The 23854-nt window shown below is 46.3% G+C and overlaps 1 protein-coding gene across 2 annotated transcripts in view; it reads left to right on the forward strand.

The window, feature by feature from the left end:
* The window catches only part of COMMD9 (COMM domain containing 9), a 36001-nt gene extending 13888 nt beyond the window's left edge, over window positions 1–22113 (forward strand). The window contains exons 2-6 of one of the 2 annotated variants that reach the window (XM_058527139.1): window positions 10662–10787; window positions 12573–12733; window positions 14122–14156; window positions 15003–15106; window positions 16180–22113. In XM_058527139.1, the coding sequence (XP_058383122.1) occupies window positions 10662–10787; window positions 12573–12733; window positions 14122–14156; window positions 15003–15106; window positions 16180–16320 (567 nt within the window). In that variant the 3' untranslated portion in view covers window positions 16321–22113. The remainder of the gene's footprint in view (window positions 1–10661; window positions 10788–12572; window positions 12734–14121; window positions 14157–15002; window positions 15107–16179) is intronic. The other variant, XM_058527140.1, reaches the window with a different exon arrangement.
* The last annotated feature ends 1741 nt before the right edge of the window (window positions 22114–23854 follow it).

Genomic DNA, 23854 nt, shown 5'->3' on the forward strand with positions numbered 1-23854 from the left:
TAAGTTTCCAAGTGTTTGGACATTTTCTTGTCATCTTTCTGTTATTGATTTCTAGTTAGATTCCATTGTAGTCACTGAGAACACACTCTGTATGATTTCAGTTCTTTTAAATTTGTTGAGGTTTGTTTTGTGGCCCAGAATATGACCCATCTTGGTATATGTTCAGGAAGCACTTGAAAAGAATGTGTATCTGTCTTGACATGAGTGCAGCCATGTTTGGCCGCTCCATTGACCTACAGCCACCAGCACAAAAAGAAATACAAAAGCTGCTTTCTGTGTGGTGGGAACTGGCCTTTTCCCGGGAACTGGCCTTTCTCCCACGGAGAGAGTTGCAAGTTGTAACATTTCAAGGCTCTTGGAGCGTCGTAGCACGGGATGGACTGGCCATCTGTGCCGGGCTGAGACGATAACCAAAGAGAACAATGCACGTACACAACTACTGGGCTGGGACGTTAGCCAGGGGGCTCAGTGCACGTACGCCATTGATAACCATTTGTGCATGGAAACACTAAATGCTTGCTCTGCAAACTCTGTAATTGCTTACTCTGGAAATTACTGATGGTATAAAAACTGCTGGAAACCGAGCCCCGGGGAGAGTTCCACCTGTGGAAGGGACACCTTGCCCAGGACGTGTGATCCTTGCCCAGCCGCGTCGATTGACAGAGCTCTCCCGGCAGTGGGGCGTGGATGTTGTGAGTAACTGATTTGATGTGAAGTAATTGATTTGATATGAAGTAATTGATTTGATATGAAGTAATTGATTTGATGTGTTCTCTTTTCGGTTAACCTGGTGTTTCTCTTTTTGGTTGATTTGTGTCATTTCTCTTCAGCCGATGTGGGTGTTTTCCCTTCCCAGTCGGGCTGATGTTTTTTTCCCTCTTGATATTTGACCTATTTGGATCTGTTTGCAGACTGTCGCCTTTACTATCCTCTATATAATAAAATATACCTTCAGTCCATTTGTTTGGAGTGGAAAGTGTCTTTTACGTCTCCGATCGAATCCCCGAACCTCTCATAACATAATTGGCGCTGTGAGCAGGATTCGATTAAGGAGATGCCTTTCCTATTCAAACGAAAGGTAACTGAAGCCAAGGTGGAAGAAATTCCAGGATGGGAGGACCCTCCCTTTTGCACCCTGGCTGGGGAGTGGGCTCATAGGTCAGGGTTATGTGAAGCTTGGGATGCTCGTCTGCGACGATTTGAACCGTTGGATGTGACCAAAGCTTTGCAGACGGTGGAAAGGAAAGAGAAAGATGATGTTTCTTTTTTGGCACGGCGAGGTTGGTGTTTGTTGACTGCTTATCGCCGGGCTATAGAAGATAGGGATAAGATACAGACAGAGAAGGCACTCTTGGAAACGGAATGTCGCCGGGCTATAGAAGATAGGGATAAGATACAGACAGAGAAGGCACTCTTGGAAACGAATGTCGCCGGGCTATAGAAGATAGGGATAAGATACAGATAGAGAAGGCACTCTTGGAAAAAGAATATTCAGATTTACAGTTGCCTGAAGTCAAGGTGGAAGAAATTCCAGGATGGGAGGACTCTCCCTTTTGCACTCTGGCTGGGGAGTGGGCTCATAGGTCAGGGTTATGTGAAGCTTGGGATGCTCGTCTGCGACGATTTGAACCGTTGGATGTGACCAAAGCTTTGCAGACGGTGGAAAGGAAAGAGAAAGATGATGTTTCTTTTTTGGCACGGCGAGGTTGGTGTTTGTTGACTGCTTATCGCCGGGCTATAGAAGATAGGGATAAGATACAGAAAGAGAAGGCACTCTCGGAAAAAGAAAATTTAGATTTGCAGTCTCGCTTGGCTATGATTCAATGTCAATATCTTGCACTGGGAGATCAGGCTCGAAACTACCAAGCTATAGCAGAAAAGGCTGCTGTAAGAGTTGCCAAATATAAATATAGAAAGAGAAGAGGAAAGGTAAACGAACGAAAAGTTCATATGGCCATAGCATCGGCCGGTCCTAAGTGGGACCCGGACACATGGGATGGTGATATCTGGGATGATGATTCTGAAACTGATTATGAGGAAGAGGAAAAACCGCCCAAACGCACAGAGGCACGTCCTCTTCGCCGTCGGCAGATGGAAAAGGATGGTAATCATCCTGTAAGGAAAGATGTGATTGAGGATTTTAACCAACAAGAAATTTCTGATATTTTAGCCCGGGCTACACAAAAGCCTGGAGAAGCCATTATAACCTGGCTTGTTCGCCTATATGATATGGGCGCTACAGGAATTAATCTGGATGCAGGAGATGCTTTTAAATTTGTAGTTTTGTCCAATGATCCAGTAATACGGGGAGCTTTCAGAGACTGGAGCATGAATGCCGACCCCCCAAATGATCGTGGACAAGACACTGATGGTACAACTTTATTGGCTCTTGCAGTAAAAGGAGCTCAAGATAAATACCCCACGGATGATATGTGGCCAGACACTAATAGACCATGGTATACTTTAAAAGATTGTGTTCAAAAGATGAGAGAAGAAACCATGAAACGGGCTGTGTTTCTGGGGTGTGGTGAAGCTTTAAATGAAATGACTTTAAGTGTCCAGGTGCGAAACAAGTTGATAAAAACTGCACCCCCAGCATACAAACAAATAATTACAACCCTTCTCATGAATGAAACTGAAAGCCCTATATCAACACTTGCAGATAAGATTATGCAGCTAGCAGACTTGGGAGACTGGCAGACAACTGAAAACTCTCCAAGAAGGGAAAAAAGAGAAACATTCTTTAAAAAAGATAAAATGACTCGAGGTGATATGTTTTTGGCTCTACTCCAGGCAGGAGTACCTAAAGACCAGATTGATGGAGTTGACACTAGAGAATTATGGAAATTATATAAAGAAAAAGGGCTGAATGTAAAACAAGTGAATAGAAGGGACAGTATAGAGGATGCTTCCAACCCAGTGCCTACTGCACCTAGTGCACCACCTCCTCCCTTGGATCCTCTTCTTGCTGACTTATGTGATTGAGGGGAAGGCCAAACCTCTGTATCGATTAGTGCCACTATAAGATATTAGACCACATTTACCAATTAAAATATTTTGGAAGAATGGATCTACAACTAGTGTGAAGGCACTTGTAGATACAGGGGCGGAGGCCACCCTTATCTATGGGAATCCAACTAAGTTTCAAGGTACATCAATTTTGATAACTGGATTGGGAGGAAAAGAAATCCAGGCAGTTACCACTAATCTTTCTATGCAAATTGGGCAACTACCCCGGCGCACATATCTAGTTATGACTGTGCCAATACCAGAATATATAATTGGGATTGATATTCTAAAAGGATTGACATTAAATTTGGCTGATAGACGATACCAATTTGCTATTAGAGCATTGTCTTTCCATATTAATGCCGTAATTGTGGGATGTTTGCATCATGAAGTAGAAATTCCACCTGCCACGCAAGTGGTCAATCAAAGACAATATCGCATCCCTGGAGGACAACAAGAAATATCTGAGACCATAGAAGATTATTTGGCTGTAAAAGTCCTTCGCAGAGTAACTACAGCCTGGAATAATCCTATCTGGCCTGTTAAAAAAGGTGATGGGACATGGAGAATGACTGCAGATTACAGAGAGCTAAACAAAGTGACTCTGGCAATTCAAGCGGCCGTCCCTGATTTGATTACTGATATAACAGAATCTCCTGTTAAATGGGGTATCTCATATGACCAATTGACTGAAGAACAACAAAAACATACCTGGTTTACGGATGATTCTGCCAAAATGATATCAGGCTCACGGAAATGGAAAGCAGTTGCCTATAACCCATCCACCCAACAAACAATTGTCACCACCGGAGATAATATGAGTAGCCAATATGCTGAACTTTATGCGGTGTATCAGACACTTCAACAAGAACAGGGGCAACAATGTCATATATACACTGATTCATGGGCAGTGGCACAAGGTTTGGCAACGTGGATGCCACAATGGAAAAAACATGATTGGAAAATTAATGATAAAGAAATATGGGGAAAGAAATTATGGGAAGACATATGGTTATGGTGTCAAAACACAATTGTTACTGTATTTCATGTTGATGCTCACAGTTCTTTAATTTCTGCAGAACGAAAGCATAATTCTCATGCTAATCAGCTGGTGCAGATTCGTGCAACGCACAACCCAGGCTTAGCACAATGGGTCCACGAAAAGAGTGGACACTTGGGAGAACAAGCTTCATACAGGTGGGCACAACAAAGGGGAATCCTTGTCACCCATGATGATATTGCCACTGCAGTACAACAATGTCAGTTATGCCAACAGTTAAATAAACGGGGAGTTCCACACCCCTACCAAGGTCATATCCAAAAGGGATTATTTCCCGCCCATACATGGCAAATAGATTTTATTGGACCATTGCCAAATTCTTGTGGATATACTTATGCCTGCACTGCTGTTGATACATATTCTGGTTATTTATTGGCTATACCAGCTAAAGCGGCCACCCAACAGAGTGCCATCAAATTATTAGATATAATCAAGTTATATTATGGAACACCAAGGCAAATTCAGAGTGACAACGGTTCCCACTTTACAGGTAAGTTGATTCAAACCTATACCAAGGAAAATTATATAGAATGGATTTATCATATACCTTATTACCCCCAAGCTGCAGGCCTCATAGAACGAATGAATGGATTGCTTAAACAACAATTGAGGAAACTTGGTCATGGCTCATTAAAGGGGTGGCACAACCATCTAAGTACTGCTCTAAATGTGTTAAATAACAGGCCACTAGGCCCTCATGAGACTCCTCTGTCAAGGTTGTTACCAGCAAAGATTACAGAAGTGGCAGCCGCCACCCATGAGTTTATGACCTTAACCTATTGGCCCCTGACTCAGTCTGCTAAACCGCCTTTTCGTGCCACGGCCGAAGCGGCTGGATTGGATTTATCTACTGTTCATTCTATTCAATTGCCCCCTAAGAAGCAGTCTATAGTCCCTACTGGGATAGGGGTACAATTTCCCAAAAATACCTTTGGTTTGTTAAAAGGACGCTCTGGACTGGCAGCAAAAGGTATTGATGTACTGGGAGGAGTTATTGATCCAGATTACCAAGGAGAAATAAAATTTATATTATATAATGGTAGTGACACAGTACTAACTGTAGAGTCTGGGGAACGAGTGGGACAATTATTGGTGCTTCCCCTCTTGACTCCAAATGTGTCACAAGGACAACCTCCAAGTGAATTAACTAAAAGAGGAATACAAGGATTTGGATCTACAGATGGATGGAAACCTGGAGCAAAAGTGTGGGTGACCCATCCACCCAATGCGGCTGCCCGTGCCGCAGAAGTAGTGGCCCAAGGGCCCACTGCAACACTCATAGTAATGTATCCAGGAAATGAACAATTATATCATGTTCCTAAAAATTCTGTTTCTTTGCGTGAATAGATATTCCTGCTGTGTTTACTATGCTGTGCTGCACTTCCATGTCTGCTGCAGACCTACACGCCAACTAATGTCTCCGTAGGACAACCTTTGACCCTGCACTGCTGGACCAACTGCTCTACACCAGTGGGACCTATAACCTGGACTATGAATGGCCGGGAAATTTGGTCTCAGAAACATCAAGCAATCTCTCGGTACAAGCCTATATCTGACCAGTCACACAGAACTAGTTATAATTTCTCCATTGCTCTGTCTTCTGTTACCCTCCGTGATGGGGGCTGGTATTCTTGCATTAAATGGAAGAAGGGAAATCCAGATTCCCCGTTTCTTAAAGAAACTCGATTTATTAGCATCCTTCCTAATGCCACTACTCCTCTTAAAAACACTAATCTGTGGTTACATTTAGCTCATACAGTTCTTAATGAAACTGCTTTTTGTCTCAGAAACAGTAATAATCCTTCTGGACTTCTGCAAGCTAATCTGTTGGGTCTAGGTGTTACTTTACCTAATGTGTTACATGCTAAAGTTACTATTCCCCCTTCTTTAGTAACGATGCCCATATCAGGAGTGACCTCCACTACATGTTACTGTATTAATTGTACATATATTCCATTCTATTGTAATAAGACTATCCCTGTTAGTATTCCTACCCCCTCACGATTACCTGCTGGATATTTCTGGTTATGTGATAATGCTGCGTATTCACACATTCCAATTGACACATCTGTTGCATGTGGTGTTTACACATTCCAATTGACACATCTGTTGCATGTGGTGTTGGTCCAATAGTTCCCCTTATAGCCGCTTTCCCTACCAAGAATTCTCAAGTGAAACGAGCACTCACTGCAGATTGTGACCCTCATGTTAACCTTCTTCCCATCTCTACTGTGGCAACGCTGGCCGCCCTTCTACTACCTGATCCTGGTCTAATTGTAGACAACCATCGTCAAATTGAACACCTTTCCTACTTGTTGACACATGTAATGAATGATACTGTTAGAGCCTTCTTGGCTATATCTCAAGAATTACAAGAACTGCATAGAGAGACTCTTATACAACGAGCTGCTTTAGACTATTTGTTTCTTCTTCATCAAACACCTTGTACTAAAATACCGGGTATGTGTTGTTTCAATGTATCAGATCAAACTAATGTTATCTTTGATGCTGTACATAATTTGCAAGATCAAGTTAATAACATTTCATATTCTAAGGGGTTATTTGATTGGTTACCTTGGGGTTTGGGTCCTTTATTGCGAGATAGTTTTATAATTATTGTAGTCATTGGATTTTGGATTCTTGGATGTGCCTTATGTACTTGTGTACGAAGTTCATTGTCTGTGCGTATGGTGTCTTATGGTTAATGGAGACGGCCACGGCCGAATATGTCTTGACATGAGTGCAGCCATGTTTGGCCGCTCCATTGACCTACAGCCACCAGCACAAAAAGAAATACAAAAGCTGCTTTCTGTGTGGTGGGAACTGGCCTTTTCCCGGGAACTGGCCTTTCCCCCACAGAGAGAGTTGCAAGTTGTAACATTTCAAGGCTCTTGGAGCGTCGTAGCACGGGATGGACTGGCCATCTGTGCCGGGCTGAGACGATAACCAAAGAGAACAATGCACGTACACAACTACTGGGCTGGGACGTTAGCCAGGGGGCTCAGTGCACGTACGCCATTGATAACCATTTGTGCATGGAAACACTAAATGCTTGCTCTGCAAACTCTGTAATTGCTTACTCTGGAAATTACTGATGGTATAAAAACTGCTGGAAACCGAGCCCCGGGGAGAGTTCCACCTGTGGAAGGGACACCTTGCCCAGGACGTGTGATCCTTGCCCAGCCGCGTCGATTGACAGAGCTCTCCCGGCAGTGGGGCGTGGATGTTGTGAGTAACTGATTTGATGTGAAGTAATTGATTTGATATGAAGTAATTGATTTGATATGAAGTAATTGATTTGATGTGTTCTCTTTTCGGTTAACCTGGTGTTTCTCTTTTTGGTTGATTTGTGTCATTTCTCTTCAGCCGATGTGGGTGTTTTCCCTTCCCAGTCAGGCTGATGTTTTTTTCCCTCTTGATATTTGACCTATTTGGATCTGTTTGCAGACTGTCGCCTTTACTATCCTCTATGTAATAAAATATACCTTCAGTCCATTTGTTTGGAGTGGAAAGTGTCTTTTACGTCTCCGATCGAATCCCCGAACCTCTCATAACAGTATCCTGATTCTGCTGCTACTGAGTAGTGTTCCATAAATGTCAGTTAGATTGATTGATGGTGCTGTTGAATTCTTTGTCCTTGTTGAATATCTGTCTAGTTGTCCTATCAATTGTTGAAAGAGGGGTGTTGAAGTTTCCAACTGTATTTGTAGATTTGCATATTTTTGCTTTCTTTTTTGTCTATTTTTCTTCACATATTTTGCAACTCTCTTGCTGGGTGCGTACAATTTAGGCTGTCTTCTTGATAGATAAAACCTTTTATCACTATATAATGTTTCTCCCTGTCTCTGGTAATTTTCTTTGCTGTGAAGTCTACTTTATCTGATATTAATGTAGCCACTCTTGCTTTCCTTTAATTGATGTTTGCTTGATAAATCTTTTTCCAATTCTTTTACTTTTAACCTGTCTTTGTCATTACATTTGAAGGGAATTTCTTGTAAACGGCATTTAATTGAGTTGTATTTTTTAATCCACTCTGCCAACTTCTTTTAATTGGTGTATTTAGACCATTTACAGCTAATGTAATTATTGATATGTTAGGGCTTAAGTCTGTCATTATTTTTTGTTTTGTCTGTTACGTTTTTTGTTTCTTTTTACTTTTCCCTGTCGTCCTGTGTGTTATTTGAACATTTTTTAGAATGCCATTTTGATTATCTGTAGTGTTTTAAAATGCATAGTGATTGCTCTAGGTATTATATTGTATATACATAATTTTTCACAGTCTCTCAGTGTCATCATTTTACCAGTTAGAGTGAAATATAGAAACCTTATCTCCATTTATTATCCCTTCCCTCATTTACAATATAATTGTCTTAAATATTTCCTCTACATGCGTTTAGAGCCACATCAGAGAGTGGTGTAATTTTTGCTTCAACTGTCAACCAGAATTTAGGAACTGAAGAGGAGACGGAAAGCCTACTGTATTTACCCCCATATTTTTTTGCTTGTCATGTTCTTTCTTCCTGATGTTTCAAGTTTCCGTTTATTTTCCCTTTCTGTTAAGAGAACTTCTTTCAGCCGATCTTTTCGGGTAGGTCTTGTGACAAATTGTCTTAGTTTTACTTCATCTAAGAATGTCTTAATTTCCTCTTCATTCCTGAGGGATATTTTTGCTGGGTGTAGGATTCTAGGTGTACAGTTCTTTTTTTCAGCATCTGAAAAATGTGCCACTTCCTTTTTTCCTGGTTCCTTATGTGAAATCTGCTATAATTCCAATTGTTTTTTCCTTATAGATAAGATATTGTTTCTCTCTCACTGCTTTCAAGATTTTTTTCTTTGCGTTTAGTTTTTAGAAGTTTAATTATGATGTGTCTTGGCGTGGATTTCTTTGGATTTATCCTGTTTAGAATTTGCTTGGTTTCTTGAATGTATGCAATTATGTCTCTAACTAAACTTGGAAAGTTTTCAGTGATTATTTCTTTGAGTACTTTTTCAGTCTTGCTCTCTTTTATCCTCTCCTTCTAGGACTCCAATGACGTGAATGTTACGTGTAATAGTTATTTGTTGGATGTTATGTTATATGTGATAGTCCCACAGATCTCTGAGGTTCTGTTCCTTATTTCCAGTCTGTTCTCTCTGTAGTTCAGATTGGGTAATTTCTATTGTTCTGTCTTCCAGTTCACTGATTCTTTCTTCTATCCCTTCCATTCCTGTGCTGAGCCCATCTACCGAACTTTTTATTTTGGTTTTTGTATTTTTCAGTTCTAAAATTTCCTTTTTGTTCTTCTGCGTTATCTTCTATTTCTTTGCCAAGACTTTCTATATTTTTATTTGTTTCAAGCATGTTTGTAATTACTTGTAGAATCATTTTTATCATGGCTGCTTTAAAATCTTTGTCAGATAATTTTAACATCTGTCATCTTGATGTTAACATCTATTGATTGTCTTTTTCCGTTCAGTTTGAGATCTTTCTGGCTCTTGGTATGATGAGTGATTTTTACTTGAAACCTGTACATTTTCATTTAATGTCCTGAGACTCTGAATCTTATCTAAATCTTCTATTTTAGCTGGCTTTCTCTGACACTGCTCAGGCAGGGGAGTGGGTTGCTGCCTCATTACTACAAGTTGGAGGTAAAAGTCCAGGTTCCCCACTTGGCTCCTGTTGACACCCAAAATTGGGAGTTCCTTGTTACTACCACACAGGATGGAAGTGCTGGCTCCAGCTAGTCTCCACTAATACCATGAGGTGGTGGGACTTGTTACTGCTTGGTGGTGATGAAGGTCCCAGCTCCCTACTTGGCCTTTTGTGACGCCAGTCCAACAGGAGTGTTGGGATACCTTGTTACAGCCTCACAAGGGTGGCAGTCTAGGCTCTCCACTCAGCCTTTGCTGACACGGGTGAGGGTGGGGCCATGGTTCTTTCTGTGGTGTTTTGCTGGAGTAGAGCAGTTATTGTCTAAAAGTGTTCTGTCTTGCTAATCTGCCCTTTTCTTGGTCCTCTGGCTGGAGAGTGGGTGTTTGTTGGAGCTTTGTTTTTTTATTGCACCCATTGGCATTCCGGTTGCCCTCCTCTTCAGCTCCAAGTCTGGGATAGATGAACCAGGGAACTCACCACTATATCATTCCTTGGTTGTGAGGTCCACAGCAGATCTGTCTTCTCCTCTCCCCCTTTCAGAGTCCTGTGATGTTTGTTTTCTGTCTAGTGCCCAGGAATTTCAGTTGTGCTTAACAGAAAGAATAAGGAAAAGTACATCTACTCCGTCTTCCCAGAAGTAGACGTATCCTCTGCACCTTTAATCTTGAGTCTCAAAGGTGTCACACTGGGGGCCAGCCCAGTCGTGTAGTGGTTAAGTTCATGCGCTCCGCTTCGGCGGCCCGGAGTTTGCGGGTTCGGACCCTGGGCGTGGACCTACACACCGCTCATCAAACTGTGCTGTGGTGGCATCCCCCATACAACATAGAGGAAGACTGGCAACAGATGTTAGCTCAGGGCCTATCTTCCTCACCAAAAAAAAAGTGTCGCACTGTTACTGAGGCAATGTTATGTTCTAAAACATGTATTTTCAGAGTCTGAGTTTGTTCTTTGTTTCCATAGGCCTCCTCGAAAGATGTGGTCAGACAGCTGTGCCAAGAGAGCTTTTCCACTTCAGCCCTTGGCTCGAAAAAACTCTTGGATATTACATGTTCCAGCTTGTCTGTGACGCAGGAGGAGGCAGAGCAGGTAAGTGTGGTCAACAATGGCCTTTGGCCCCTGGACTCTCAACTCATCAGTCTCCCTCTTGACTTCCCAGACATTGCCACATCCAAGAAATTTTTTCCCCTGAAATGTCAGTTGACGTTATAGCAAACTTAAAATAGATTTATTTTAATGTTAATGAACTTAAAAGCTGTTGTCTTTGAACTGTCACTTCCTTTTGGTCAGTGAGGCGTGGATGGCAGAACTATATCAAGAAGCAGAGCTGCTGACCGTTTCCTTTTCAGAACTGTTACCTACAGTGTGGACAGGAGCCAACCTTTTTGTAATTTTCTTTCCCAGCTTGACACTTGCCAATGCAATGGATTGTCAGCTGGATAGCTAAGGCAGACTTTTCAGGGATCCCCAGGCAGAAGCTCTAAGGCCCGAGTACGATTAGGGAGGACGTGCTGCTGGACTGCACCTGACCTCAGCTGGTGGCCGAGAGGAGGAGCAGGGTAACTCAGGTTGTGTAGCATGCACAGCCTCATCTCTCCTGCTCTCCCCTCTAAGACAGGAGTCCATCCACATGGACCTGTGTTGGTATTTTTTTAATCCTGAACTTTGTTCATTGAAGTCAGCTGTAGAACAGTAAAGGCAGAAGCAAGATTATGGAAGTGATTTGGGGACTTAGTCTGGGTTCCCCAAAAGTAGACCCTGAGGCAAAGACTTGTGTGCAGGTGGTTATTTGGGAAATGATTCTAGAAAGCACAAAGGAGAGAATGTAGACAATCAAGCAAGGAAGAGAGACAAGCTAATAGAAGGGTCTGTTAATGACTGGTTACTGCTCTGGGTAACGGGGGCTCAGCCTTGGGATCCTGTAAGAAACCATGTGGAGCACACCCCAGGATTGTCCCCTGGAGGGTGGGGAGGCTGGGGCATTTGTCCACTAACCCCACCCCTCATTGGTAGAGAGTTCACATCCCCTCACCTCTGGATTGTACCTGTCTGCAGCCAAGCAACCTCCTGAGCATCAGAGAAAGCACTAAAGCAAAGGAGATTACTCCAGTCTTCTCAGCTTCACTAAGCATTGTTAGAGTCACAAGAGCCCACAGGCCACATTGGGTACAGATTCCTTTAGAAGGACATAGGGTGGAACACAACCTTCTAGCAGGGCAGCGCCAGGCACTCCTCTTCCGTAGGGGGGTCCACATAGCCGACCTAGAGCTGTTCGTTCTCTTTCCCCTCCCAGGTGACGGCCTAGGGCGGGGACGTGACACTCCTACCACCTTGGATTAATAGCCCAAACCCCACAGGAGCCAGTTGTTACCTCTGGTAACAATTCAGTAAGCACAGCTTCAGGTTCTGGCAAGGAGCATGCAGCCACGCTCAGGGAAACCCAGAAAAGCCATGGCTCCCCTGTGTTTGTGCAGTCTTCCCAGTCCAGAGGCAGTGGACCAAGGCAGTGTTGCCTAGCAACACAGCTGACTTTCCACTTCTCTCAGGTTACCAAGGGAACAGGCTAGAAAGTTAACTGAAGGTCAGATTCTATGCACAAAGGAAGAGAATTTATTAACCCTTTGCCCATAAGCAGAGAGTTTCGGCAGGCTGACAGCTTCCTGTGTCAGGTGGTCGCATCTGTCTTCTAAAGCAACGGGTGAACTTAGAGGTGGGCCGAGGCCTCTGGGCATCAGCATCTGCGACAGAGGCCTCGGGACTTGTGGGACTCGGTTGAATGACTGTGGCAGTGTGGGCAGGCCCTCTTCCCAGCAGTGGAGTATAGAGCCCTGCCCCTGCCCCTTGCCCCCCGCCCCCCTTCTCCTCACTGCCCAGGGCTCCCCGTCTGTCCTGCAGCTGCTCCAGGCTCTGCACCGCCTAACCAGGCTGGTGGCCTTCCGTGACCTGTCCTCCGCCGAGGCGATTTTGGCTCTCTTTCCTGAAAATTTCCACCAAAACCTCAAAAACCTGCTGACAAAAATCATCCTAGAACACGTGTAAGTGCTCATTTCTCGAGAGTTCCCTGTGATGCTTATATTTTTTTATTCCTGTTCTAGAAAGAATAATATGTTCATTGTTGAAAAGTTGGAAAACACAGGTAAGGGAAAAGAAGCAAACCGTAATCCTACAACCCAGAGAGTTACAGTATTACTTCCTGCTGGAAAACTTTTGAGGACTCATTTATTTTTTTCTATTTACACATCTAGAGAGAGGTTGGTGTTTTGTTTTTGTTTTTAACACAGTGGGATCCTGCTGTTTTATAACTTGCTTGTTCTCAGTTAATAGTATTAACATCAATGATAGTTCAGGTCGATAAATATTTACCTTCAATATCATTTTCAGTGGTGAAATGTATTCCATTATGTGAAGAAATCGTGTCTAATTAAGAAATTCCTTAGTGTTGGACATTTAGGCTGTTGGCAGTTTCACTTCAGTGCACAGTTTATCATGGAAACTTGGTTCACGTGCTTCATTATGTGCTTACTGGTTAAAGGGGATGGCCATATGGAGGCTTGGGCTTTATATGATCAATTGGCCGCCAGAAAGATGGCGCCAGCTGTTTTCCACTGTAGGATATGAGTGTGCTGCTCTCCCCACACCTTCACCAGCACTGAGGGAATTTTTTTGACATTTTTTTCTCAGTTTCACAAATGGCAAATGATACCTCATTTCAATTTATATCTTTGATACTGGCGATGTCAAATATCTTTTTCATATGTTTATTGGTCATTTTTATTTCTTGTGAATTTTAATTCTTTGTGAATTATCTATATATTTTCTGGCTGGGCAAATCCTTTTAGACGCATAGAATTTAAGCAGAGCTGATAAACTACTGGTTAGCAGCAGGCTTGAAAGACCCCTCTGATAGTAATGACAGATAATGCCTATTACCAAGGGTTTTGTTTTTTATGTAGAAACTTTCACAAACATGACACAGTTTATTCTGACTCTGCTTGACACTGCACTATGACGCTATTTGCTGTAGCCTTAGACAGATCTATTTGGGTGTCTTTTGTGTAAGATGCAATACTTTATCTAGTAGATGCTCAATAAAGAGAGAATGGGTTGACCTTTTCTCTGTTTTGTCTCTGAGGATGAGAGCACAATAAGATTACAATGCATTAAGCCTTTTATTTTCTTCCCTGAGCTGTGAACACTGACAGCCCTTATGGCCCTAACATCACCGAGCTTTGTAAAACAAACCAGCAGAAAACTGCTTCTCGGAAGGAGGTGTTTCTGTGGTCCTTTCCTGCCAGGAGGTGATTACAGGTTTGAAGATCACAGAAGGGGCAGAGGCCCAGGTCCAGGGGCCTGTCTCCTTAACAGAAGACTCAGTTCTCATCCTTTTTCCATTCTTTTGTCCTCATGTTTCTCTCTTATGCAGATCCACGTGGAGAACTGAAGCCCAAGCAAATCAGAGTGAGTACCAGGAAACCCACCTCTTCCTCCTCACTCCCTCCCCAGTCCAGCTCTAAGTCTGCCAGGTGGCCCGAGTTTTTAACCAAAACTCAAAGTGAATGATTCTAATCTCAAACCCAACAGTGTGCATTGTGTTTTTCTTTTTAATTCTACTTTTTAATTTTTCTCTGATTATAAACTTAATATAAGCTTGTAGTTAGAAACAGAAATGTCCAAAGTAGAAAGTGAAGTACTTAAAATAAGTATATTTTAGGAAAAAAAATAACTGTAATTGAAATTAGTTGGAAAGATTGAATAAAAGTAGTATTTAATAAATGGTCACTGAGGCAGTCACAGTGCCGAAGCACTCTGCCTGCATTAACTGATTTAGCCCTCCCCTTAACCCGTGAGCGAGGCTAAGGTTGTCCCCATTTTACAGATGAGAAACGGAGGCTCAGAGGTCAGACAAGCGGTGGGACCTGAATTCGAGCCAAGTCTGTCTCTCAAACAAGAGCTCTTTCCTCTCTTGTCAAAGCTGCACGTGTCCTAAGACCCAGGCCACAACCTCGTCTTCTCTGCCTTGTGTTGTTCCTCCTCCTGTCCTGACATTCTGAGGGTCAGGTGTTCGGGCGGAAGCCTGGAGATGCCGCTCGCCCTCACTCAGTCCTAGTGCAGGCGGCGCGGAGCCGTGCTGAGTAAGGGCCATGACTTGCTGCGGGGTCCTGGGCCCCTCGCTCTGTCTCCCTCAGAGACCTGCTGTGGGGTCAGATGCATTGCCCACGTACAGCACTTGGAGCCGCCTGTCCTAGAGCAGAGGCTCAGTAAACGCAGAGGGCGCGAGCTCTGAGCTGAGCTGTCCCCCCACAGTCTCTCTGCCGCGCCTGGTTGACCTGGACTGGAGAGTGGATATCAAGACCGCCTCAGACAGCATTAGCCGCATGGCCGTGCCCACCTGCCTGCTCCAGATGAAGGTACGTCCACGGTCACGCTCAGGAGAAGGAAAGGGGGCAGCAGGGACTCGGCCCCCCTGCGGGCCATCGAAAGTCCCAGTCTCCACAGTTCAGCGATCTCTACATAAAAAACACGTACCCCCCGCCAGTGCAGTATTTATTTACAAAGTGTGTGTGTACTGCTGTATTAACATACTATAGACATAATAAAGTACGTACCAAAATAAGAAATTTTAAAATAAGACAAACACAAAACATAAATTTTGAAAATAATTGGCTGATAGCTAAAGGCTACTTTATACACTTCGAGAGGAGTTCACCTTTGACAACAGGGCGTGCGTTCAGATTTCAGATTGCCCTCTTGATCCTTTTGGGGGCTTTAGCCAGCGTCTCGTCCAGTGTGATTAGGCTCTCACTATTTCTAACTGGTCTGGTCCAGAGCTCCTGTTAACGGTTGAAGTGTTGGTTCTTCATTTTCTTGTTCACACGCTCTGGCCTCATTGGTGTTATCTGCCTTTTAGAGTTGTTTTCAGGAAGCTTTTTAAGCCACATCTCCATTTTTAGTGTTTGTTTAGTTAAAACTAGGTAACATAATGCTGTACTTATTTAACCAGACACCCAGAAACTCAACACCTGTAAGAAAATGAAAGTGCAAGAGTGCCTCTAACAACTAAGTTTTTAAATATTAGGAAAGCTTACTTTTTTTTTAAGATACAAATAAGTATCACTAGAAGTGGTAATATTTTCCCTGCATCCCAATAGATTCTTATGTACCCCTAGAGCCCAGTGTATAAAGTACAGTAGGGACCCCTGTACTGTCTTCTCACTCAACACCAAGAGTCAGGGGGTCCAAGGGCTGAGTGAGCCTGGGCGTCTCTGGTACCCGCCCTGAGCACTCGTTGCAAACAGAAACTGCCCCCAGCCTCTGAGACATCCCCTTCCCTCGCCCCACTGCTAAATGACTCCAGGGCCAGGATGCTCTGTAAGCTCTGGCAGAGAGCCTCTCTTCAGAGGTCACCAGAACGGCTGGGGCTCACGGGTTCCGGGCGATAGGAAGGAGCAGCTGTAACTTTTGGGCCACGTTTTCTTTTCAGATCCAGGAAGATCCCAGTCTGTGTGGAGACAAGCCCTCCGTCTCGGCTGTCACCGTGGAGCTGAGTAAGGAAACGCTGGACACCATGTTAGATGGGCTGGGCCGCATCCGAGACCAGCTCTCTGCTGTGGCCAGCAAATGACCCCAGCCAGTTGCCAGCCCCACCGCCAGGCCCCAGCTGCTCGTCCGCGAGGGAGCACGTCCCAGGATGCGGGTGCCCTTGGAGCAGCAGCTGCAGCCGACAGCAGGCCAGATAGTGGGGACAGAGAGGCAGGCTGCCCTCCAGAAGGCACAGTTGGATCGGGAAGGAGCAGCCATGGCCCCGTGCTCTTCTCCCTTGTCTTCTTGTTTCTCTTTCCGAAGCTCGTGAGCAGAAGCCTCTGTCTCGGAGAGGCTCATGTGTGGGACTTAGTTACCACCGTGGCAGTGTGAGGGAGCATTCGCTTTATCAGCTGCCTCTGCGTGGCTGATTGGAAAATTCAGGCCCAGATTGTGGAGCTTGTCTAATAAGTTCCTTTCCAGCATTAGCTCTAATCAGTTCGTTTCCAACCCTGGAACACGTTGGGGAATCAGGTGAGCGATGCCAGCGGTTCCTGCCTGTGTGTCAGAGGAGCCAGGCAAATCCCACCGAGCAGGGCCACTGCAGTGTGGCCCACCCCGGCCCTAAACCCAGGGCCTTCCCAAGCTCCCTCAGCCCTGCTGGACCACCTTTCAGCGTAGGAAGTCTGAAATGGATGCTGATTCCCTTCTTCGTGAAGCCAGAGGCCCCTTGATTTAATGCAGCTGCTCTAGGGCAAAGAAGTGGGAGTGACTGGAAATAAATGAGTCCTAAAATGTCGTGATTCTCATCACACCCCTTGTAGCTTCTGTCCTTAGCCCGAGTTGTTGCCCTAGGCCAGTGCTGCCTCTTGTCGGTAAAGGTGACCCCGACTTCCTAATTCCCGGCTAAGCCCGTGACCAGGGTGTGACCTGACACCAGGCGTTTGACCCTCTCCACCTTCCATGTGTCCCTCTGTCACATAGTGCAAAAGAGAGCAAGTGGACAGTCAGTATGCAGCTGCTACAAGAGCTGTGACGAAAGCAGTCCTTAGAGGTGAACCAGATGAGGTCATCTCTGTCACGTGCCTGACGCGTCATCCGGACTCGGTGTGTGAGGCTTTCCCCCTCGTTATCCCGATGGCCCTGGTACCACAGCCTGCAGCCTGCTCTGTAAGCGCTTTGCTTTGGTGGCTGCTCGGGTGGTATGTGCGGATGGGTGGGAGGGTGGACTCGAGCAGGCAGCTCTGCTCTCAGCGGTAAGGTGCTTGGTCTCTCAGCCTCAGTTGTCCCCCATCCCCATTTTTTTTTTAATTAAATGGGGTTAGTAATAGTACCTACTCTGTAGGGCTTTTGTGAAGATTAAATGACCTAACGTCCGTAAAAGCACTTAGCACTGTTATGGCAAATAGGAAGGGCTCGATAATGTTGGCTCCAATTATTCGTGGGCATGGAAGCAGAACACTCTCTGCGTTTGTTTCATCCTCTGTCAGAGGGCTGGTGAGACAGTGACTGTTATGATCCTCCCTTTGTCCCTGAGGAAATCAGCTCATTGAGGTCAAGTCACCTGCTGAGAAGTGGCCTCATTAGGACTTTGGCCCAGATTTCTAGATTTCTCTCTACCACACAGGACTCTGCAAAGGGATGTGGAGTCTGTGACTTTAGCTCCATTTGGAAAATACTGGAACTGAAGTGGAGATGAGAAAACTTACTCGTGAGACATGGGGAAAGTCAAGAAAAGAATTCTCATGCTCCTCTCTGCTGTCTCCTAGAAGCTGAGCTACCTTCTGTTGGATGGCAGTTCTTAACGCTTTGGGGCCATATCCATTGAGAATCTGGTGAAAGCTGTGGATCCTTTCCGTAGGAAATGAGCATTCAGTTTTTTACATTCAATAACAAGAGTTCATGGACCCTGGAAGCCAGCCCACTATTTCCAGGTCGAGAGGCCCTGGTCTCACCCTCAGTTGAGGTGAGGCTGAGACCAGGTGAGACACAGATTCATCCTCTGTGTTTTCCTCCCACTCCCTGGGACCCCCAGACAGAGATCTCCAATCCCCCTTCTCTGGGCCTCTAGAAGAAACTGACTTGAAGCAGGGAGCCCTGCATAGGTGTCTGGACAGTTCAACATTCTTTTAGCCAGATCCACCTGAACAGAACCATCTGGGTACATGCCTTACAGAGGCATTCAGTAAATACTGGAAAATTCAGTAAACATTTGCTGCTCTTCCCCACAGTGCTCATCTGAGGGTTTGTTTTCCACTCTTAGGGAGGATGGGTTGATTGTAGGTACTGTATTTCTGGTTGGCCTGACCCTGTCTCAGAAAGGGTCCTATTTACTACCTGTTGATCTCAAAGGAAGTTCCTTTATTCCGTGCTTGTCCAGTTTCCCAGTAGTCCTTTGTGTAACGAGCAGCTCTCTGCAGACCCTCTTTTCCTTAGGCTGCGGCACGGTTTGGATGTCCAAACTCCATCCACAAAAGGGCAAGGAGAGATCTCGTTGGTGCCCAGCATTTTCCACCCACCTGGCCACAGGGGTGAGCGTGTGGCTCAATCCTGATCGATCTGCGTGACCCATAGAGATTGTCCCATGGTTGTACATGACTCAAATTGGGCCAATCTGAGTCTTTCCCTGTGACTTTTTCTGCCCGAACCAGCAGAGAAGACCACCTCCTGCCTCTGGGCTCTGATAGTGAAGCGGAGACGCTTGGGTCCATCTTCCTGCCACACAGAGAAGGCCCCTCTGCACAGGGGGAGGCTAGCCCAGAGCCAGCAACCCAGAGACTGGGGAGAGGGTGGGAAAACCCAGTGTGTCTGACACCAATTCCAGTCTTCCTCCTGGTGTATCAGTCGAGGTGGGCTGGGCTTGTATTAAAATGTACCCAGGATTTGTTTTTATCAGGGATGGTAAGACACACAGAAACGGAAATTATTGTCAGGAAGGAAGAAGTTTATATTCACAGATCCTAGAAACAGGAGGTACAGCCCATCACACAGGGCCACATAGGGAACGACCGGGGTTGGTCAGGGGTCAGAGAGGGTAAGGCCTTTATTGGGGTTTTCGCAGGAAGGAATGGGCGAGGCAGGGTAGATGTGCTGAGTACGTTTAGGATTCTATAGTTGGAATATTTTAGCAGGCTCTGGGCTACAGGAGTAGTCCCTAGTAGCCCAGTACCTGGTGCTGGGGTGAATCACGCCAGGGGGAGTATTGGCTTGGTGTGTGAGTTTGATAAAAGACATAGTTGGGGGTGTGGCTGTGGATTGGTTGATTTGTGTATCAAAGGCATGTTTGGGGTAGTTGTTTGCTGTCTCTAGGAATTAGCTAGCCCTGGAGGGGCAGTCTCTCCGGGACCAAGGCCCCAAATGCCTGAACATCAAGAATACAGAAAATAAGGGGCCAGCCGGTGGCATAGTAGTTCAGTTCGCACGCTGCTTTGGCGGCCCGGGGTTCACGGGTTTGGATCCCCGGCACAGACATACACACCGCTCATCAAGCCATGCTGTGGCGGTGTCCCACATACAAAATAGAGGAAGATTGCCACAGATGTTAGCTCAGGGACAATCTTCCTCAAGAAAATGAGGAAGATTGGCAATGAATGTTAGCTCAGGGCCAATCTTCCTCACCAAAAAAAAAAAAAAATTACAGAAAATAAGAAAATGTAGTCAGTGCAAGGTTATGCTGTAGTAACAAACAATCCCAAGTTGCAGTGGCTTCTAACGCAACAAAAGTTTATTTATTTTGGCTACACAGCCAATGAAGGTTAGGGACAGGAGGCAAGTGCTCAGCTCACTGTGGTCACTGAGGGACCCAGGACGATGGGAGCTTCATCTCGACACGTGCCTCTACCATCCCCAAGGCAGGAGGGGGGAATATGGCAGATCGCACTCTTGCTCTTAAAGCTTCTGCCCAGAAGTGACAGGCAGGTCACATGGTCACACCTAACTTTAAAAAGGGCAGAGAATTTCAGTCCCACCATATACCAGGAAGGAAGAGAAATGGGATATTTGATTAGCTCTGGTAACTACCGTACCCTGTCATCTGAACTAAAAGATTCCTTTTTTGCCTAAGCTGGTTTGCACTTAAAAAGGAAAGAATTGTGAGTAATAACATGCACGCCCTCTCAGCATCTTTTCTCATGATAAACCTCCTCACCTGTGCTGCTTCAAAGCATTCGCAACATTTTCCCAAATATCTTATTGCCTGTTCACTGTAACCTCCTGAGTCAGTGGAGCAGCCCTTCGTTAAGTATTTGTGCATTTTACTGAGGAGAAGTCAGCTCGGAGAGGTCCAAGGCTGAGTCAGAACTCGAATCTGGGGCCGTCAACTCCAAGGCCAGCGGTCTCTCCATTCCTGCCTCAGTTTTGAGAAAAGAAAACTTGGATTCTTCACAGATAGCTGAACTTTCCCCTCCTCTGGCGACTTCAGCTCTCTCCCAGTCCTGCCTTCCCACTTCCATCTGGCTCATCTTGATCCTCCGTTGCCTCCTTTCCTGGTGCTTTTCAGGTCCAAAGACGTTGATGCGAGGACCAGACGCTTGAGTCTTTCCCACGTGAGCCGGTCGTGCAAACACACACTCTGGGCACCACGTCCAGCAGCCATTAGTCAAGCTCTGGGGTCTGGTATTTACAAGTTTCTAGGAAGTGAGTCCAGCATGGGGCAGAAGGCTCTCCGTTATTTAGTAAGCTGAGATGTTATCAGAAGTGAGAGAGGGGTTTTATTACTTTTAAAAAATATTTTCACCTAGAAACCATTGGCTACCTGGCATTTTGAAATTTCCAGTGGTTGAAGATTTACAAGAACTATTTTGAAGCTGTAACTGCTGACTTCCAAATACTTATAATTCCTAAACGTTCTCTTGCCTGCATGATATTGACTTTTGTACAGCCTGTTTCTTTAATGCTCACATTTCTGTGGTTTAATTGTCCTTTTTATGACTAAGAAAGAAAAAAGATTTTTTAATAGTATTTCTGGTTGTTGCCAGAGGACCCTAATCTCCAAGGAGAGAGAACCATTCTTCATTTGAGGGAATGTCGAGAGCTCTTGAAGTTGCGTCTGAGAAGCTGCGTTTCGTTGCCCTGGGCTCTGGGGAAAGACGGACGGGCTTCCACGCCTCGTCTGTAAATGGAGATACGATAACCACTTAGGTAACGCATCTCGTAGATTCACAGTGAACTACGAAGTGGACCCCTCGGCTGAAGAATGGGACGTTCTTGGCTGTTGGTGTCAACGGTGCACTGGCCACATGCCCTTAGGTACCACACGGCGAGATACAGCACTGTCCCAACAAGTTGAGCGATAGCGAATTGAGAGATGCTCTGGGATGTCAGAGGGCACTGGGTCATTGTTATAAAGGTGCTGGATCCGCAGCCCAGGGATGGCCTCCGGTTGGCACGTCAGGAACTCTGATAAAGCTGCTACTCCAGGCATTCCTTTGGCTTGTTCAGCTTCTGGGAGTGGGAGTCACTGTGTGTGTTAGGATGTTGGTTTGAAGCTGCTTTAACAAAGGCCCAGTTTCCATGGATTAAAGAATTCCGTTCCTCTTTCTCATGAAAGAATCTGGGCTGGTAGAAGGTTTGAGGAGGTAGGATGGTTCTGCTCCAGGAGGTGGTCCGTAGACCCAGGTTCCCTCCATCTTGTTGCTTCACCAACCACCAGGTGTTGCCCTCATCCTGTGAACAAAGCCTGCTCACCACTACACCCCAAGTCTGCATCCCAGCCCCCAGGGGAGGGGAGAGGGAAAGAGGAGGGTGTACCCCCAAAGTTACCACTTCTGTCCACTCATAGCCCATTGGCCACAATCACATGGCCTGTGCTTAGCTGCACGGTAGCTTGGGAAATACAGTCTCTGGCTGGGCAGTAGGTTTCTAGCCAAACTATGGGGTGGCGGTTGGGGCAGGGGGTGGGTGGGGCTCATTACTAAAATCAAGAAGCAGAGTGCACAGTGAGAGACAGCTGAAGGCACAGTCGTCAACACCTGCTCAGTTGATTTCAGCTCAGTATGCCTGCGTTTATCCGTAGCTTTCCTGAGAGCAGGTTTCGTGGAGGAAGAGAACAGAAAGGGTGTGGGTGGCGTGGGTGTGTGGTGGGAGGAGTGCTTCCTGAGGATGGAGACCATGTCTCCGTAACGTGGTACCTGGAGCAGCCGCCACGGTGCCTGGCGTACAGGTGACGCCCCAGTAGACGTTCGTGTCCCACCGTCTTCCACAGTCCCACACAGGATTGACCTCTATTGGTCAATGGTGGTGGAATGACACCAAATGGATGAGAACGGCAGACCGATGGCATTAACGTGGACGTGAATTGCTCTTCTAAATTGACCTTCCAGGACCCCTTTCCCCCCAGCTCAGTTCTTTCAAACACCTGCCGAGGGATCCATGGTATCTGGGCCCTACTTCACCAGCGTGCCCATGCTTCAGGCCTGTGGGCGTGGGCTGCGTGTTCATAGTGCAGTCTGCCAGCCACACTGGTTTCACCTGGGTGGGAGAAGGAAGGGCTGGGAGCCGTGGGCGAGGAGAGCAGGGGTCTGCAGGGTGGTGGCGGAGGGGCAGACATGGGCACCCTGGCTCCTGCCGCGGGTGCAGAGTTCAGGGAGCAGCATTTCCCAGGCCCGCGGAGTGAAGCTGCGGAGTTCTCCCCAGGGCCGGAGGGGCGGAACGGAGCGGCTCCCCTGCGCCTGAGCAGGACGGCCGCACGGACCTCCAGGCCTTGCTGCGCCCTCTGCAACGTCTTCCTTCGCCCTGGCTTAACTCCCATTCATCCTCGGGGGTTCAGGAGCGGCACCTGCCAGGGGCCTAGGAGCTCATCCTACCCGGCCTGCCCCCTTGCCTGTATTCCCACCATTCCTCTCACCACACTGCCTTTAATCGTCCCTATGTTTGCCTTCCCGCACCCCTCTTCACCACTGTCCCCATCACCTGAGCGCTCAGACGATAGGCAGCCCCTGTTGGCACTGAGAGTTTCCTGCCACCAGATGAAATGGGGTTCTGTCCCTGGGGCTACTCCTATAGAAGAGGTCACGTCACTTATCATAGCCTCTTTGGTGACGCAGGATCGTTCTTGTGCCCAAAAGCCACACAGGGAGGGAAATTTCTGAACTGGGGGCAGCTGGAGCTTGCCCAATATGCCCAGCAGATGGCGCAGATGCCCTCCCTATCGTCCCCCTGGCCTACTATTGGAAACAAAGACCAAGAGGGTTGGGGAGGTGGGGTAGTGGGCGGGCCTCCCCTAGAACCCTGGGCGGGGGAGAAGCTTTCTGCAGAGGAAACCCCCAGGCCCAGTGCAACAGAAGAGAGGAGGAAGGAGATGGGAGCCGGGCAGGCCCACCCAGGGCGCCATTCAAGCCGCTTCCCAAGGCCCAGTTTCAGAAGCGCCCGCTGTCCCCTCGTTGCTTCTGTCCCAGGCTGGGGGATGCTGGAAATCTCACCATTGGGGCCTGTTACATACGATTCTTCCGAATGAGGTTTCGTTAATGGCAACCACACGGCCTTGTGAGGAACTTTCCAGCAACACACCTTGGGCAGGTGGTGGAGGCAGCATTCAAAGGCAGGTTGGCTTGGAGCCATTTCTTCATCTCTAAAAAAGAGAAATTAAGTTTAATTTTTCCTGACAACGCAGCTTGGAGGGGATTAATTATACATGAAGG

The sequence above is a fragment of the Diceros bicornis genome, chromosome 31 (genome assembly GCF_020826845.1).
Source record: "Diceros bicornis minor isolate mBicDic1 chromosome 31, mDicBic1.mat.cur, whole genome shotgun sequence".
In the NCBI taxonomy this organism is placed as follows: domain Eukaryota; kingdom Metazoa; phylum Chordata; class Mammalia; order Perissodactyla; family Rhinocerotidae; genus Diceros; species Diceros bicornis.